The sequence below is a fragment of the Ooceraea biroi genome, chromosome 12 (assembly GCF_003672135.1).
Source record: "Ooceraea biroi isolate clonal line C1 chromosome 12, Obir_v5.4, whole genome shotgun sequence".
In the NCBI taxonomy this organism is placed as follows: domain Eukaryota; kingdom Metazoa; phylum Arthropoda; class Insecta; order Hymenoptera; family Formicidae; genus Ooceraea; species Ooceraea biroi.
In genome coordinates, this window is record NC_039517.1 from 3,492,600 (window position 1) to 3,506,118 (window position 13,519).

At 38.8% G+C, this 13,519-nt stretch overlaps 2 protein-coding genes across 4 annotated transcripts; one reads left to right on the plus strand and one right to left on the minus strand.

Moving 5' to 3' along the window:
• The first annotated feature begins 2,011 nt into the window (after positions 1-2,011).
• Positions 2,012-9,616, plus strand: LOC105280493 (inositol polyphosphate 5-phosphatase OCRL-1). Of its 2 annotated transcripts, none has more exons than XM_011341081.3 (19): positions 2,012-2,179; positions 2,249-2,446; positions 2,647-2,821; positions 2,997-3,131; positions 3,209-3,315; positions 3,395-3,534; positions 3,646-3,819; positions 4,051-4,213; positions 4,287-4,465; positions 4,636-4,857; positions 4,951-5,086; positions 5,176-5,355; positions 5,443-5,539; positions 5,646-5,783; positions 5,884-5,981; positions 6,051-6,228; positions 6,320-6,447; positions 8,694-8,805; positions 8,906-9,616. In XM_011341081.3, the coding sequence occupies exons 1-19, from the start codon at positions 2,114-2,116 to the stop codon at positions 9,067-9,069; spliced, it is 2,790 nt and encodes a 929-aa protein (XP_011339383.2). In that variant the 5' UTR covers positions 2,012-2,113; the 3' UTR covers positions 9,070-9,616. The 2 variants fall into 2 exon arrangements, with proteins under 2 accessions (XP_011339383.2, XP_011339382.2); XM_011341080.3 differs by having other exon boundaries at positions 2,013-2,179; positions 2,647-2,827.
• On the minus strand, positions 9,562-13,282 carry LOC105280494 (importin subunit alpha). Of its 2 annotated transcripts, none has more exons than XM_011341083.3 (8): positions 13,140-13,282; positions 12,591-12,717; positions 12,198-12,511; positions 11,872-12,127; positions 11,618-11,756; positions 11,176-11,534; positions 10,762-11,094; positions 9,562-10,312 (listed from the first exon to the last, which is right to left on the minus strand). In XM_011341083.3, exons 2-8 carry the CDS (start codon positions 12,654-12,656, stop codon positions 10,214-10,216), a joined length of 1,566 nt encoding a protein of 521 aa, XP_011339385.1. In that variant the 5' UTR covers positions 12,657-12,717; positions 13,140-13,282; the 3' UTR covers positions 9,562-10,213. The 2 variants fall into 2 exon arrangements, with proteins under 2 accessions (XP_011339385.1, XP_011339386.1); XM_011341084.3 differs by lacking the exon at positions 13,140-13,282 and adding an exon at positions 13,027-13,131.
• Positions 13,283-13,519: the final 237 nt, after the last annotated feature.

The window sequence follows — 13,519 nt, forward strand, 5'->3', positions numbered from 1 at the left end:
ATCGTCGATGAACCAAAAAGAGAAGAAAAAAGTTGAAAAGTGCCAAAATGGTGGAGCTTGGAACACAAAAGTACGATTTTTAGGCAAAGTTTTTGAACTTTTTCATGCAAAAATAATTGTTCAACTTAATGTTTTTATGAATATTAAAGGTTCATCGACGATGGGAATTCATAAATAACGAGAAAATATTTAAATTTTTCAGTTTGGATGAAATTTGGAGGCAGGAGAATGCCCACCAATTTACAATGCCTCCAGGACGACCTCTACAGGCGATATATTCAAATCAAAAAATAATTTTTGTTATCTTTAAACATGTACTAATAAATGCATCAAAGTTTTATAATGATCCGCTGTATAGTTTCTCCAAAAAAGTTCGTAAAATTATACCTTATTTTCAACGTTCTAAAGCAGGCTCCCCCCTTAACGCGTTTCGAGCGGTGGCATTAAGGGGGGAGCCTGCTTTAGAACGCTGAAAATAAGGTACATTTTACGAATTGTTTTTGGAGAAACTATACAGCGGATCATTATAAAACTTTGATGCATTTATTAGTACATGTTTGAAGATAAAAAAATTATTTTTTGATTTGAATATATCGCTCGTAGAGGTCGTCTTGGAGAAATCTTAGTGCAGCCGCGTCGCCGGCATTGCAAATTGGTGAGCATTCTCCTGCCTCCAAATTTCGTCTAAACTGAAAAATTGAAATATCTTCTCGTTATTTATGAATTCCCATCGTCGATGAACCAAAGAGAAAAGAAAAAAGTTGAAAAGTGCCAAAATGGTGAAGCTTGGAACACAAAAGTACGATTGTTAGGCAAAGTTTTTGAACTTTTTCATGCAAAAATAATTGTTCAACTTAATGTTTTTATGAATATTAAAGGTTCATCGACGATGGGAATTCATAAATAACGAGAAAATATTTAAATTTTTCAGTTTGGATGAAATTTGGAGGCAGGAGAATGCCCACCAATTTACAATGCCTCCAGGACGACCTCTACAGGCGATATATTCAAATCAAAAAATAATTTTTGTTATCTTTAAACATGTACTAATAAATGCATCAAAGTTTTATAATGATCCGCTGTATAGTTTCTCCAAAAAAGTTCGTAAAATTATACCTTATTTTCAACGTTCTAAAGCAGGCTCCCCCCTTAACGCGTTTCGAGCGATGGCATTAAGGGGGGAGCCTGCTTTAGAACGCTGAAAATAAGGTACATTTTACGAATTGTTTTTGGAGAAACTATACAGCGGATCATTATAAAACTTTGATGCATTTATTAGTACATGTTTAAAGATAAAAAAATTATTTTTTGATTTGAATATATCGCTCGTAGAGGTCGTCTTGGAGAAATCTTAGTGCAGCCGCGTCGCCGGCACTGCAAATTGGTGAGCATTCTCCTGCCTCCAAATTTCGTCTAAACTGAAAAATTGAAATATCTTCTCGTTATTTATGAATTCCCATCGTCGATGAACCAAAGAGAAAAGAAAAAAGTTGAAAAGTGCCAAAATGGTGGAGCTTGGAACACAAAAGTACGATTTTTAGGCAAAGTTTTTGAACTTTTTCATGCAAAAATAATTGTTCAACTTAATGTTTTTATGAATATTAAAGGTCCATCGACGATGGGAATTCATAAATAAGAAGAAAATATTTCAATTTTTCAGTTTGGATGAAATTTGGAGGCAGTAGAATGCTCACCAATTTACAATGCCTCCAGGACGACCTCTACAGGCGATATATTCAAATCAAAAAATAATTTTTTTATCTTTAAACATGTACTAATAAATGCATAAAAGTTTTATAATGATCCGCTGTATAGTTTCTCCAAAAAAATTCGTAAAATTATACCTTATTTTCAACGTTCTAAAGCAGGCTTCCCCCTTAAAACGCGAGCGTGACCGCTCTCAAGCTTCTCTCGGTATCACGTGATGTCACGTGTTGAGAGAGATGTATTGCACGGAACTTTTCCCTCGGGCGCGCGCCGATGACGCGAATGGAGAGAGAAAGATGAGTGGCTACTTAACCTTCTCCCTCGCTCCTAACCGCTAATCGCCATCACTTTGCGGTACGTTCCGATTTCTGTACACTGGGTTACGGATTAATGGCTCACGCGTTTAATGCAAAAAGGCAATTTTGTATCAAACTCATTGTATCAGAATGTTTATAAATTTGTCTCATGTTTGGTATGTTAACCACACATGTACACTTGGTTACGTACATGAGTTGTGTACTGTACTCGCCATCTTTTCCAGTTGACAAGCTCGAGACAGCTCAGGAGGCTGTCGCTTTGTTTTTGTAATACTTTTGTACAAGAATTGTGCAGCATAGTTGCCGGTGAAACCGAGGGTTTAATTGATTGTCACGTGTGCACGGTGGTAAGAACGATGTCGGCGTCAGAATCATTAGCAATCGTGCAGTCAAAGTTTGTCTCGGGCGAGACGGTCGTAACTGTATCCTCTTATGAATTTTTCATAATAAGTAATAATATTTGCACTCTGCCGCGATCTGCAGCATCAGATTTAAATAAAAAGGATCATAAATAAATAACGTAGATTTATTGCGTTCACTTATAGACCATGTCACGGGCATGTGACATTGTTGTTGCGAATAACATGCATTATTATGTTACACTTCCTTAATGCGATCATAGGCCACGGAAGCATCATTAATACAAGGCTGGGTGAAATCTCCGAGGTATATCGCTCTTATTTACAAAGGCAACACTCATGCTTTAGCAATCTTCCTTGCTGCAAAAACACCTCTGCAAGTATACAGCGATCTTACTCTGGAAGGAATATTGCCCGTCGATCAAGATTTCAAATGTGGTATAGGTATAATGATTTTTCTAACATCGTACAAATAATTACACTCGACTGTAGTCCAAGAACTGTCCAGTACTCCTGATTATATATCAAGCTGAATCTGCTTTCGTATTGTTGCTTCATAAATCAGTAAACAGCTAAACGATTCTTATTAACCCTTTGTTCTTTTCTTTTCAAGATACTGATAGAGAAGCATTGGATGGCCATAACGTGTACATGAACATTACATCGAGAAAACTTCATCTTATATTTGAGCTGAAGCTTGGAGAAGCAACCAGTTCATTAGTATCAGAAATATTTCGTGTTGTAGAAGGTACGTGTGCATGCATATCCGAAATTTCCTACGATCTTTTTAATTATCTGCAAAATTGAGAACGATTATTCTTTTAGTATATCAGACAGCGAAGAATCCCGCGGCAGAGTTTTCGTGGATCGAGAAACTAATGAGAAGTACGAGGAACTTGGCTGGCAAAGACGGGCAGGATGTTGCTGAACCTGTGAGCTTAAAATTCAAAATGAACATTATGAAAATGTGGATTGCGAATGGATTGGAGTAAAAGTTTGCTGCTCTTCTAGTTCCTCGGTGTCGAGAGTCCCGATTTGGTGGTACCGAGACAAATCGCGTCAGGTAGATCGCCGGTAGCTGCGAGGGAGTCGGTGGTACGGTATCAGATGGCCTGCAAGGAAGATGATTACACATATAGCAAAACATTTCGGTTCGTTGCTGCGTGATGTATCATGAAGTTTCATTTTACGTCTTTCTCTTTTACCAAACTTGCGAGCGCTTGACGCGTACCTCACATGACTGCCGTTAAACATGATTGCAGTATACTCACTTGCACGTGGAACGTGAACGGACAGCCTGCGAACGGCATCAGATTGGACCAGTGGTTGAGTGCGGACGAAACGCCGCCGGATATATATGCTATCGGGTTCCAAGAGTTGGATCTAAGCAAGGAAGCATTCCTGTTTCACGAAACTCCCAGAGAAGAGGAGTGGAGGTACACTAAGCGTTGAAACTAAACGAGTTTGTCCCGGATCTTTTCTTGAAAGCTATCATGGCTTTTCGACTCTCCTCGGTAACGGAGTTTTCACGTCCAATTAAGAATCTCAGGAGTTATGTAATTAATAATTTTTATAAATAAGATGTAATTATAAATAACGCGAGATCTGAGACACTCGGTGCGCTTTAATGTAAAACTGTGCCATGTAACATAAAAATTCTGTTCCAGACAAGTTATAGTCAATTCGCTTCACCCTAAGGGTGTCTATGTCCAAGTCGCTCTCGTCAGGTTAGTAGGCATAATGTTGCTAGTGTACGCGCTGGAACCACATGTACCGTACATCGAAAATGTATCTACCGATACAGTGGGCACTGGCATTATGGGAAAGCTGGTAAGATTTTTAGAATAATTCCAGCAAATAGGCGTTGTTCTTGTTCTTAATATTCGATTACTTATTCTTCCAGGGTAATAAGGGTGGTGTCGCGGTAAGCTGTTGCATTCACAATACGTCCATCTGCTTTGTAAACGCCCACTTGGCGGCGCACTGTGAAGAATTTGAACGACGTAATCAGGATTACGCTGATATCTGTGCACGATTATCCTTTACGAAATACGTGCCGCCGAAGAGCTTTAAGGATCATGAGTAAGTTTCCCGCGATCCGACGACGTATTAATTGTTATTGCACGCGGAAGTTTTATTACGTTACGCTCGTTGTGATGTGTACTGCGCTTTGCTAGGTTTCTAGTCGTATTTGTCTTACTTAGTTTGCTTCAATTTATTTCGAGGTATATTAAATCGAATTGATGTCACAGCCAGATTTATTGGTTGGGAGACTTAAATTATCGAATAACGGAAATGGATGCTGCGATGGCTAAGCAGTACATTTCAGAGGGTAACTACGCTCCGGTCCTGGCGTTGGATCAGCTTGGACAGCAACGCAAGAACGGGCGGGTGTTTCTGGGATTTCAGGAAGCCGAGATCGATTTCAAACCCACGTACAAGTACGATCCGGGCACCGACAACTGGGACTCGAGGTATCGCTCAAAGTTAGCTACATCTTCGGGCCACGTACATTTACCGAGACGTATCCAGACATTCTGAAACTATTTTTTGTTTGCGATACGCAGCGAGAAATGCAGAGCTCCAGCCTGGTGCGATCGAGTATTGTGGAAGGGAGATGCGATTAAGTGCATCAGTTACAAAAGTTACCCAGAACTCAAAATATCTGATCACAAACCAGTTACTGCGAGCTTCGACTCCCAGGTAAAGTATCTGCCTTTTCGTTTTTTTTTGTTTTTTTTTTTCGTTATTTCTGAAAAATGATAGATGGTTGCTATTCACTCTTTCAACAGATACGAATAATAGACATGGCGAAGTATCGTAAAATCCATGAGGAAGTTATGAAGAAGCTAGACAAGTTAGAGAACGAGTATTTGCCACAAGTAATGGTCGATACCACGGACATTATATTCGATGTTTTGAAGTTCCTCGAACCTAGTAGTAAAGAACTCATTATTGCTAATACAGGCCAGGTAGAGCAAACAAATACGAAGCATTTTGCACGATATGTTACGTCACGTACGAACTCTACCATTCATTCTTAAAATCTGGAAATCTAGGTACCCGTCCAATTTGAGTTTATCAAGAAATTAGACGACACAAGCTACTGCAAGGATTGGCTGCACATAGAACCCTACACCGGTTTCATAGAACCAGGTACGAGATTTATACTCACGTTTTCCTGTATTTTTGCTAAATATTTCTAACTACGTTTGCAGTTTCGTTTTAATTTTAATTCTTTCTTTTCCCTCTCGTTGCCTAGGTGAAAAGTGTGACATTAAACTGGAGGTATATGTAGATAAAAAGTCCGCCTGTAAATTAAATTCTGGCGAGGATAAGTTATATGACATTTTAGTATTGCACCTGGAGGGAGGCAAGGATATCTTTATCACTGTGACAGGTATGTCACGCATGAGATTATCTCTACAACTATTACGTTCGCAACAGCCCGATTTCATTAAAAATAATGCCACTCGTAATATAAATTGATGACTTTCCAGGGACCTATGAAAGAAGCTGTTTTGGCTCTTCCATGGAAGCGTTGGTTCACATATCAGTTCCAATTAGGGAGATTCCCGTTGGACGATTAATGGAACTGGTAAATATTCTTAACGTATTCAGAAAACAATGCTTCGTGATGTACTCTATATTCCGCCTGAAACCGTAGGAGAACAATAAGAATCCGTCACAAGAACCGTACGCAGTGCCGAAGGAAGTGTGGCATTTAGTGGACAGATTATACCGACACGGCATCAAGACTCCAGGACTCTTCGAAACGCCAGGCCTACATATCGAGATAATAGCTATTCGAGATTGGTTGGACGAATGGAGTCAAGATCCAATGCGTATCCTTTTCATATCATTTTAACGTCTCGTGCGCTACGCTGTGCCACGATGCAATGCTCCTTAGCAATCGTTTCTTTTCGTTGCGCGTAGCTGGTGGTGTACACTCGGTAGCGGAGGCGTTGCTACTGCTCTTAGAATCCACGGCCGAGCCGTTAATACCATATAATTTGCATAATGTGTGTCTGTCCGCGGCAACCAATTATTTACAGTGCAAGCAAGTAAGTCGAACGAAAGAGCCTCGTAAGATTAAGGGGGGAGCCTGCTTTAGAACGTTGAAAATAAGGTATAATTTTACGAATTTTTTTGGAGAAACTATACAGCGGATCATTATAAAACTTTGATGCATTTATTAGTACATGTTTAAAGATAAAAAAATTATTTTTTGATTTGAATATATCGCCTGTAGAGGTCGTCCTGGAGGCATTGTAAATTGGTGAGCATTCTCCTGCCTCCAAATTTCATCCAAACTGAAAAATTGAAATATTTTCTCGTTATTTATGAATTCCCATCGTCGATGAACCTTTAATATTCATAAAAACATTAAGTTAAACAATTATTTTTGCATGAAAAAGTTCAAAAACTTTGCCTAACAATCGTACTTTTGTGTTCCAAGCTTCACCATTTTGGCACTTTTCAACTTTTTTCTTCTCTCTTTGGTTCATCGACGATGGGAATTCATAAATAACGAGAAGATATTTCAATTTTTCAGTTTAGACGAAATTTGGAGTCAGGAGAATGCTCACCAATTTGCAATGCCGGCGACGCGGCTGCACTGAGATTTCTCCAGGACGACCTCTACGAGCGATATATTCAAATCAAAAAATAATTTTTTTTATCCTTAAACATGTACTAATAAATGCATCAAAGTTTTATAATGATCCGCTGTATAGTTTCTCCAAAAACAATTCGTAAAATATACCTTATTTTCAGCGTTCTAAAGCAGGCTCCCCCCTTAATGCCACCGCTCGAAACGCGTTAAGGGGGGAGCCTGCTTCAGAACGTTGAAAATAAGGTATAATTTTACGAATTTTTTTGGAGAAACTATACAGCGGATCATTATAAAACTTTGATGCATTTATTAGTACATGTTTAAAGATAAAAAAATTATTTTTTGATTTGAATATATCGCCTGTAGAGGTCGTCCTGGAGGCATTGTAAATTGGTGAGCATTCTCCTGCCTCCAAATTTCATCCAAACTGAAAAATTGAAATATTTTCTCGTTATTTATGAATTCCCATCGTCGATGAACCTTTAATATTCATAAAAACATTAAGTTAAACAATTATTTTTGCATGAAAAAGTTCAAAAACTTTGCCTAACAATCGTACTTTTGTGTTCCAAGCTTCACCATTTTGGCACTTTTCAACTTTTTTCTTCTCTCTTTGGTTCATCGACGATGGGAATTCATAAATAACGAGAAGATATTTCAATTTTTCAGTTTAGACGAAATTTGGAGTCAGGAGAATGCTCACCAATTTGCAATGCCGGCGACGCGGCTGCACTGAGATTTCTCCAGGACGACCTCTACGAGCGATATATTCAAATCAAAAAATAATTTTTTTTATCCTTAAACATGTACTAATAAATGCATCAAAGTTTTATATTGTTCCGCTGTATAGTTTCTCCAAAAACAATTCTTAAAATATACCTTATTTTCAGCGTTCTGAAGCAGGCTCCCCCCTTAATGCCATCGCTCGAAACGCGTTAAGGGGGGAGCCTGCTTTAGAACGTTGAAAATAAGGTATAATTTTACGAACTTTTTTGGAGAAACTATACAGCGGATCATTATAAAACTTTGATGCATTTATTAGTACATGTTTAAAGATAAAAAAATTATTTTTTGATTTGAATATATCGCCTGTAGAGGTCGTCCTGGAGGCATTGTAAATTGGTGAGCATTCTCCTGCCTCCAAATTTCATCCAAACTGAAAAATTGAAATATTTTCTCGTTATTTATGAATTCCCATCGTCGATGAACCTTTAATATTCATAAAAACATTAAGTTAAACAATTATTTTTGCATGAAAAAGTTCAAAAACTTTGCCTAACAATCGTACTTTTGTGTTCCAAGCTTCACCATTTTGGCACTTTTCAACTTTTTTCTTCTCTCTTTGGTTCATCGACGATGGGAATTCATAAATAACGAGAAGATATTTCAATTTTTCAGTTTAGACGAAATTTGGAGGCAGGAGAATGCTCACCAATTTGCAATGCCGGCGACGCGGCTGCACTAAGATTTCTCCAAGACGACCTCTACGAGCGATATATTCAAATCAAAAAATAATTTTTTTTATCCTTAAACATGTACTAATAAATGCATCAAAGTTTTATAATGATCCGCTGTATAGTTTCTCCAAAAACAATTCGTAAAATATACCTTATTTTCAGCGTTCTAAAGCAGGCTCCCCCCTTAAGAGCATAATTTCGGACTTGGATACCTCTATATCGCTATATTTTGTCACAGATTGTAATGCAACTGCCTGAAACTAGAAGAACAGTGTTTCTGTACATCAGTTCGTTCTTGCAAGAGCTACTGAACCATACGCAAGACAACGAACTCGATGCCAAAACACTCGGTAAGCTCCCTATTCACGTACTGTTACCTTGGTTTGGCTTATTCTTACTCATTAGCATATCCCTGAGTGTTTACAATAATATTTGCCGCATCATTTCCAGCGACTTTGTTTGGCTCAATATTTTTAAGAGACCCACCGAGAAGCAGAGACGATCGTCACCGGCAGAGAAGCCGCGTCACTCAAATCACGTTTGACAAAAAGAAAGCGGCGTTCGTTTATCACTTCTTGATCAACGACCAGAGTGATTTTATACTTGGTCGATAGTACGACTTTCTAATCGTACTATCATCGAATCACTCAAGCTATTACAACACTATACACCAATGCTATTTAAGAATTTCTTAGGTTTAAAATAGAGAAAGTCAAATGACGCAATACTGCTTTGATGCTTTTTGTAAAAGTGTCGCAAAGTGAACGCTTATATTTTGTCGCAGCACTATTTTGACAACTATGTATTTATTCGGCAAAGTTATAGATATCACTTAAACGATTGTACTTGAATGAAACTCGATGAAACTTGAACTTAAAAGATTGTAAGTATATTAATTCACGGAAAATAGATCTTTGTACGTGCACGATTATTCGGGAAATCATTTAACTAACAAGATTATTTTATATCTTAATTTTGGAATGTGCATATGTGCACATGAATATTTTTTGCAGAATGATGCGGAAGAATGAAACATACAGTCAATTCATATATTTATCAATGTTTTATTTTTAAAAAACACAATGTAATAAATATTGTTTGCTTTCTTTTGTACTTCTTTTGTAATATGCAACATAATGAAATATAACAGACAGGTTAATTTCAACTGATTATGCAAATTTTTTAAAGTTTTATTGATAATTATTTGTAAATTACTTGATGGAAATAGTAAAAATAAATCTTAGAGTTAGAGAACAATCGAGATTTATGGAATCCTCTATAAGAAACAAAAAAGCAGTAAGAATATATATGCATTACCTTCTTTTTTCACGAAAATAAGTAGAAGAAAAGTTGAACTCGATTATGAATATTATAAAACGCCCTTTTATTTTAAAAGTCAAATAATTTGTATCAAAATCTTTCCCTACTTGCAAAATTAATATAAGTCTTTTAATAATCTACATCTAAAAACATACGTCCACAAAAGTGTCTACAGGCTGTCATGAATGGTTACAATCGAGGATTGATGCACAAAATAAATCATGATAAATTAGATCGCAATAATACTTTTGAGCAACGCAATAGCGAGAAAAATACTTTTACGAGACAAATTGGTTCAATAAATTGTGAAGCGTAACATCCTCTACATTACTACATGAAAGGAATTGTGTATACAACGTGACAATTCCAAACTTACGTCGCGCTTTATAAACTCTTTAACTTGTAATACCTCGATCTCAACGTGTGAGAAGATGTACTCTAAAAATTGAATTTATTTGTTGATTCATCCTCTTTTACATTAAATTCTACTTGCCCATCAGCATTTTCCTTAACCTCGGAAGTAAGAGTCTCGGCCTCCTGGAAAAGAAAATTTTACGTAACTCGAACTGTTTTCTTTGTATTGTGCTTAAACAGAGAATCCTGCTTCGCAAAGAGACTTTGAGAAGTACAGGCTCCCTACTTAGTTCCTATCACTATGCAATGCCTACTCGAGATGAAATTAGCCAAGCACGCATGGCGAACTTTAAGTTCCACGATAAACATGAAGGTGGAAATAAAATTACTTGCTACTTCAATAGTTTTGCAACTGATACGCATCTTGGCATCTCTATAATATTTGGCATATTGTTTAGGCGGTACGAAAAAGGAGAAACGCGATATCGGTAAAGATGCGCATCCTTTTGTAAGGAAAATGGATATTTTTATGAAAGTTGTAATACAAATCACGCATATGTTCAGAAACGGAAAATCATAACTAATCATAAGTCATTAGATGAAACCAGCTTTTAAATACATAGTATACTCACCTCTCCAGAGAAGAACGTGTCGATCATGGCCACAGATTTTTGATAAATTTGCTCGTTCTCGTGCTGTTGGAGAGCTTCTAATTTATCTAATCCTCCAGCTTCTTCGATCATAATGGCAACTTGGTCCATTTGTCCCATTTTATCGGCAGCGTGCAAAATGTTCGTTATACCATCCAAGACGACAGTGATGGTATTCCAATCTTTCGCGTCCAATAAATTACAGAAAGGTTGTAATACACCTGCGTTAACTAGTTCAATCAGCTGTTGAATTGTTCCACCTGATGTCAAGTTGGTTACGGCCCATGCAGCTTCCTTTTGCGCTTTATAATCACCCTAAGAAATGTCACAAACGCATTTTCATCATCTTGCTCCGAAGCAAATCAGCATTCTTTCACGTATATGCATAACACTTACGAACTGTAACACCTCTACCAACGACGGTAACAAGTTAGCACTTATCACGCTTTGGATCTGCCTTGTGTTACCAGCTGTGATATTGCTGATTGCCCAAGCAGCTTCCTTCACAATGTTAGGGCGATTGTGCCGCAGCAGTGCACCCAGATGCGGCAGTCCTCCCGCAGCGATTATAGTGTCTGTTTGAGCATCGTCACCCGTTACTATGTTTCCAACTGTACGCAACGCTGGGGTAAGGATGGTTCCGTCCTCCGACATGAGCAGCTGCACGAGTTTAGGTATAATGCCAGTGTCCAATACTGCTTGTATCTTGTCGTTCGAGCCATCCGTGAGGTAAGAGAGCGCCCAGCAAGTATCGGCTAATTTTTACGCACACACGTGAAGACATAAATGTGCCATTGTGATACATTCGTATATCTTGTAACGCTATAGGATGTCTTACCAAGTACATCATCGTCGTCGTAATTAAGCAGGCGATTGAATACTGGAAGAGCAGGCTTGATCATTTCAAACGGCGGGGCTGGATTCTTATTTCGACACAAGTTGGATAAGGTCCAAACAATGTTGCGCAAGAACGTCACCTGAGCATAGCATCAGTTATCAGAAACATTAACAAATAAGCAAGGAAAAAATGATTCGAACGAGTCTAAGAATCGGCTTTCTGGTAGCACAAAGCATCAACGGAGCATCACGTACCGGGATGTCAGGCTTGATTAGATCAAGTAAGAGCAGCATAGCATCGTGTCCAAGAACAAGATCGCGCGGTTGAGGTCCATCTCCGGCTATATTTCCCAGAGCCCACACTGCCTGCTCCGCGACACTGGACGTCTGCGACTTGAGCAGCCTTACTAACTTTGGTATGGCTCCGCACTTTATAACGTTTTGCGTTTGCTCAGACGTACCCGAAGCAATGTTTGTTAACACCCATGCCGCCTCAAATTGCAACGATATGCTACACGGGAGCAATAGGAAAGTTACTCCTCAATTCTAGAACGCGTGAACAAGAATAATCATATGCTTACTTGTGATCGCAGTCCAAGAGCTGAATGCAACGCTCGACCACGCCACCCTCTATCATCGCGCTTATGGGAGGATTCTTCTCCCGGCTGAGCAGTTTCCTGCAAGTTTGAGTCGCCAGGAATTGCATCGATTCATCTGACGCGTTTATGCCGTCCACAATTTCCTCTATCGACGAAAACGGGGATGAGGTAGTAGCTGGATCCGCTGCATTAAATAGTTGATCCTCGGTATTGAAATTACGTCGCTTCGACAACTGATCTTCCTTCTTGGCCTTACGTAACTCTACCGACATTGCATTCCTCCTTCTTCGTGCCTCCTAAAAAATGTGCCAAGCATTACAGATGCATATCAGTTAGAAAACTATTGAAGTAGCAAATAATTGTATTTCCACCCACCTCATGTTTACCATGGAACTTAAAGTTCGCCATGCGTGCTTGGTTAATCTCATCTCGAGTAGGCATTGTACAGCGATAGAAACTAAGTAGCCCGTCCTCAAATTCTCTTTATGCGCAGCAAGTTTCTCTGTTCGAGCATACAAAGAGAACAATTAGAGGTACGTAACATTAACTCATTATTACTCGCGCATGCGATAAAATGCACGTAAGGGCGACAAAAATGCTGAAATACGCAAGAAATAAACCGTGTCAATTGATCGAAGCACGAGATTCATCCGTCTGAAGCCAGAAATACGAGCGAAACTTGTTGATGTCGCGTCACGACGTCGCGTTGAGGCACGAAACATGGTGGCTTCCAAACATTGGTTCAAATTCATCCTCCATAACGGTCGCGCGCGAACGAGCTTCCTCTCTTTAGCAAGGACTCAAATTTTACCTATCGTAGAAGTTTCCGCGGGCTTGATAGCAACTAGAGTTTTATATCTCGCAGCTTTCGGTATCAACGTACTATCGGCAACGACGTACAAATTTTAGGTTGCCGCGTGTTACCTCGCACTTGGGACCGACTCCTTTCTCCGATCGACAGACCAGGCGACCTGTTGCTATTACCAACAGTAAAGAAAAAATGTCGTTACGCTCGTCCAAAGAAGGTCACCGACTATTCGCGTGGAAGAAGGTGCGAGTTAACGTTGAAGATCGATTCATCGACCAAGAGACTCGATTGGTCAGCTGATTTGCGATTTCGAATGGCTCGAATGGCTCTTATTGGGTAACGAGTACTCTTTCGCTTCAAGATCAAGTTCTTACATCATGTATGATATCGAGATACTCGTTGGCCAATCAGATAGCTGTATTAGTATCTAAAAGATATATTAATTATCTCGTTAAAAGACTACGAGACTGGGCTAGGAGAATCATTCTCAAACAAA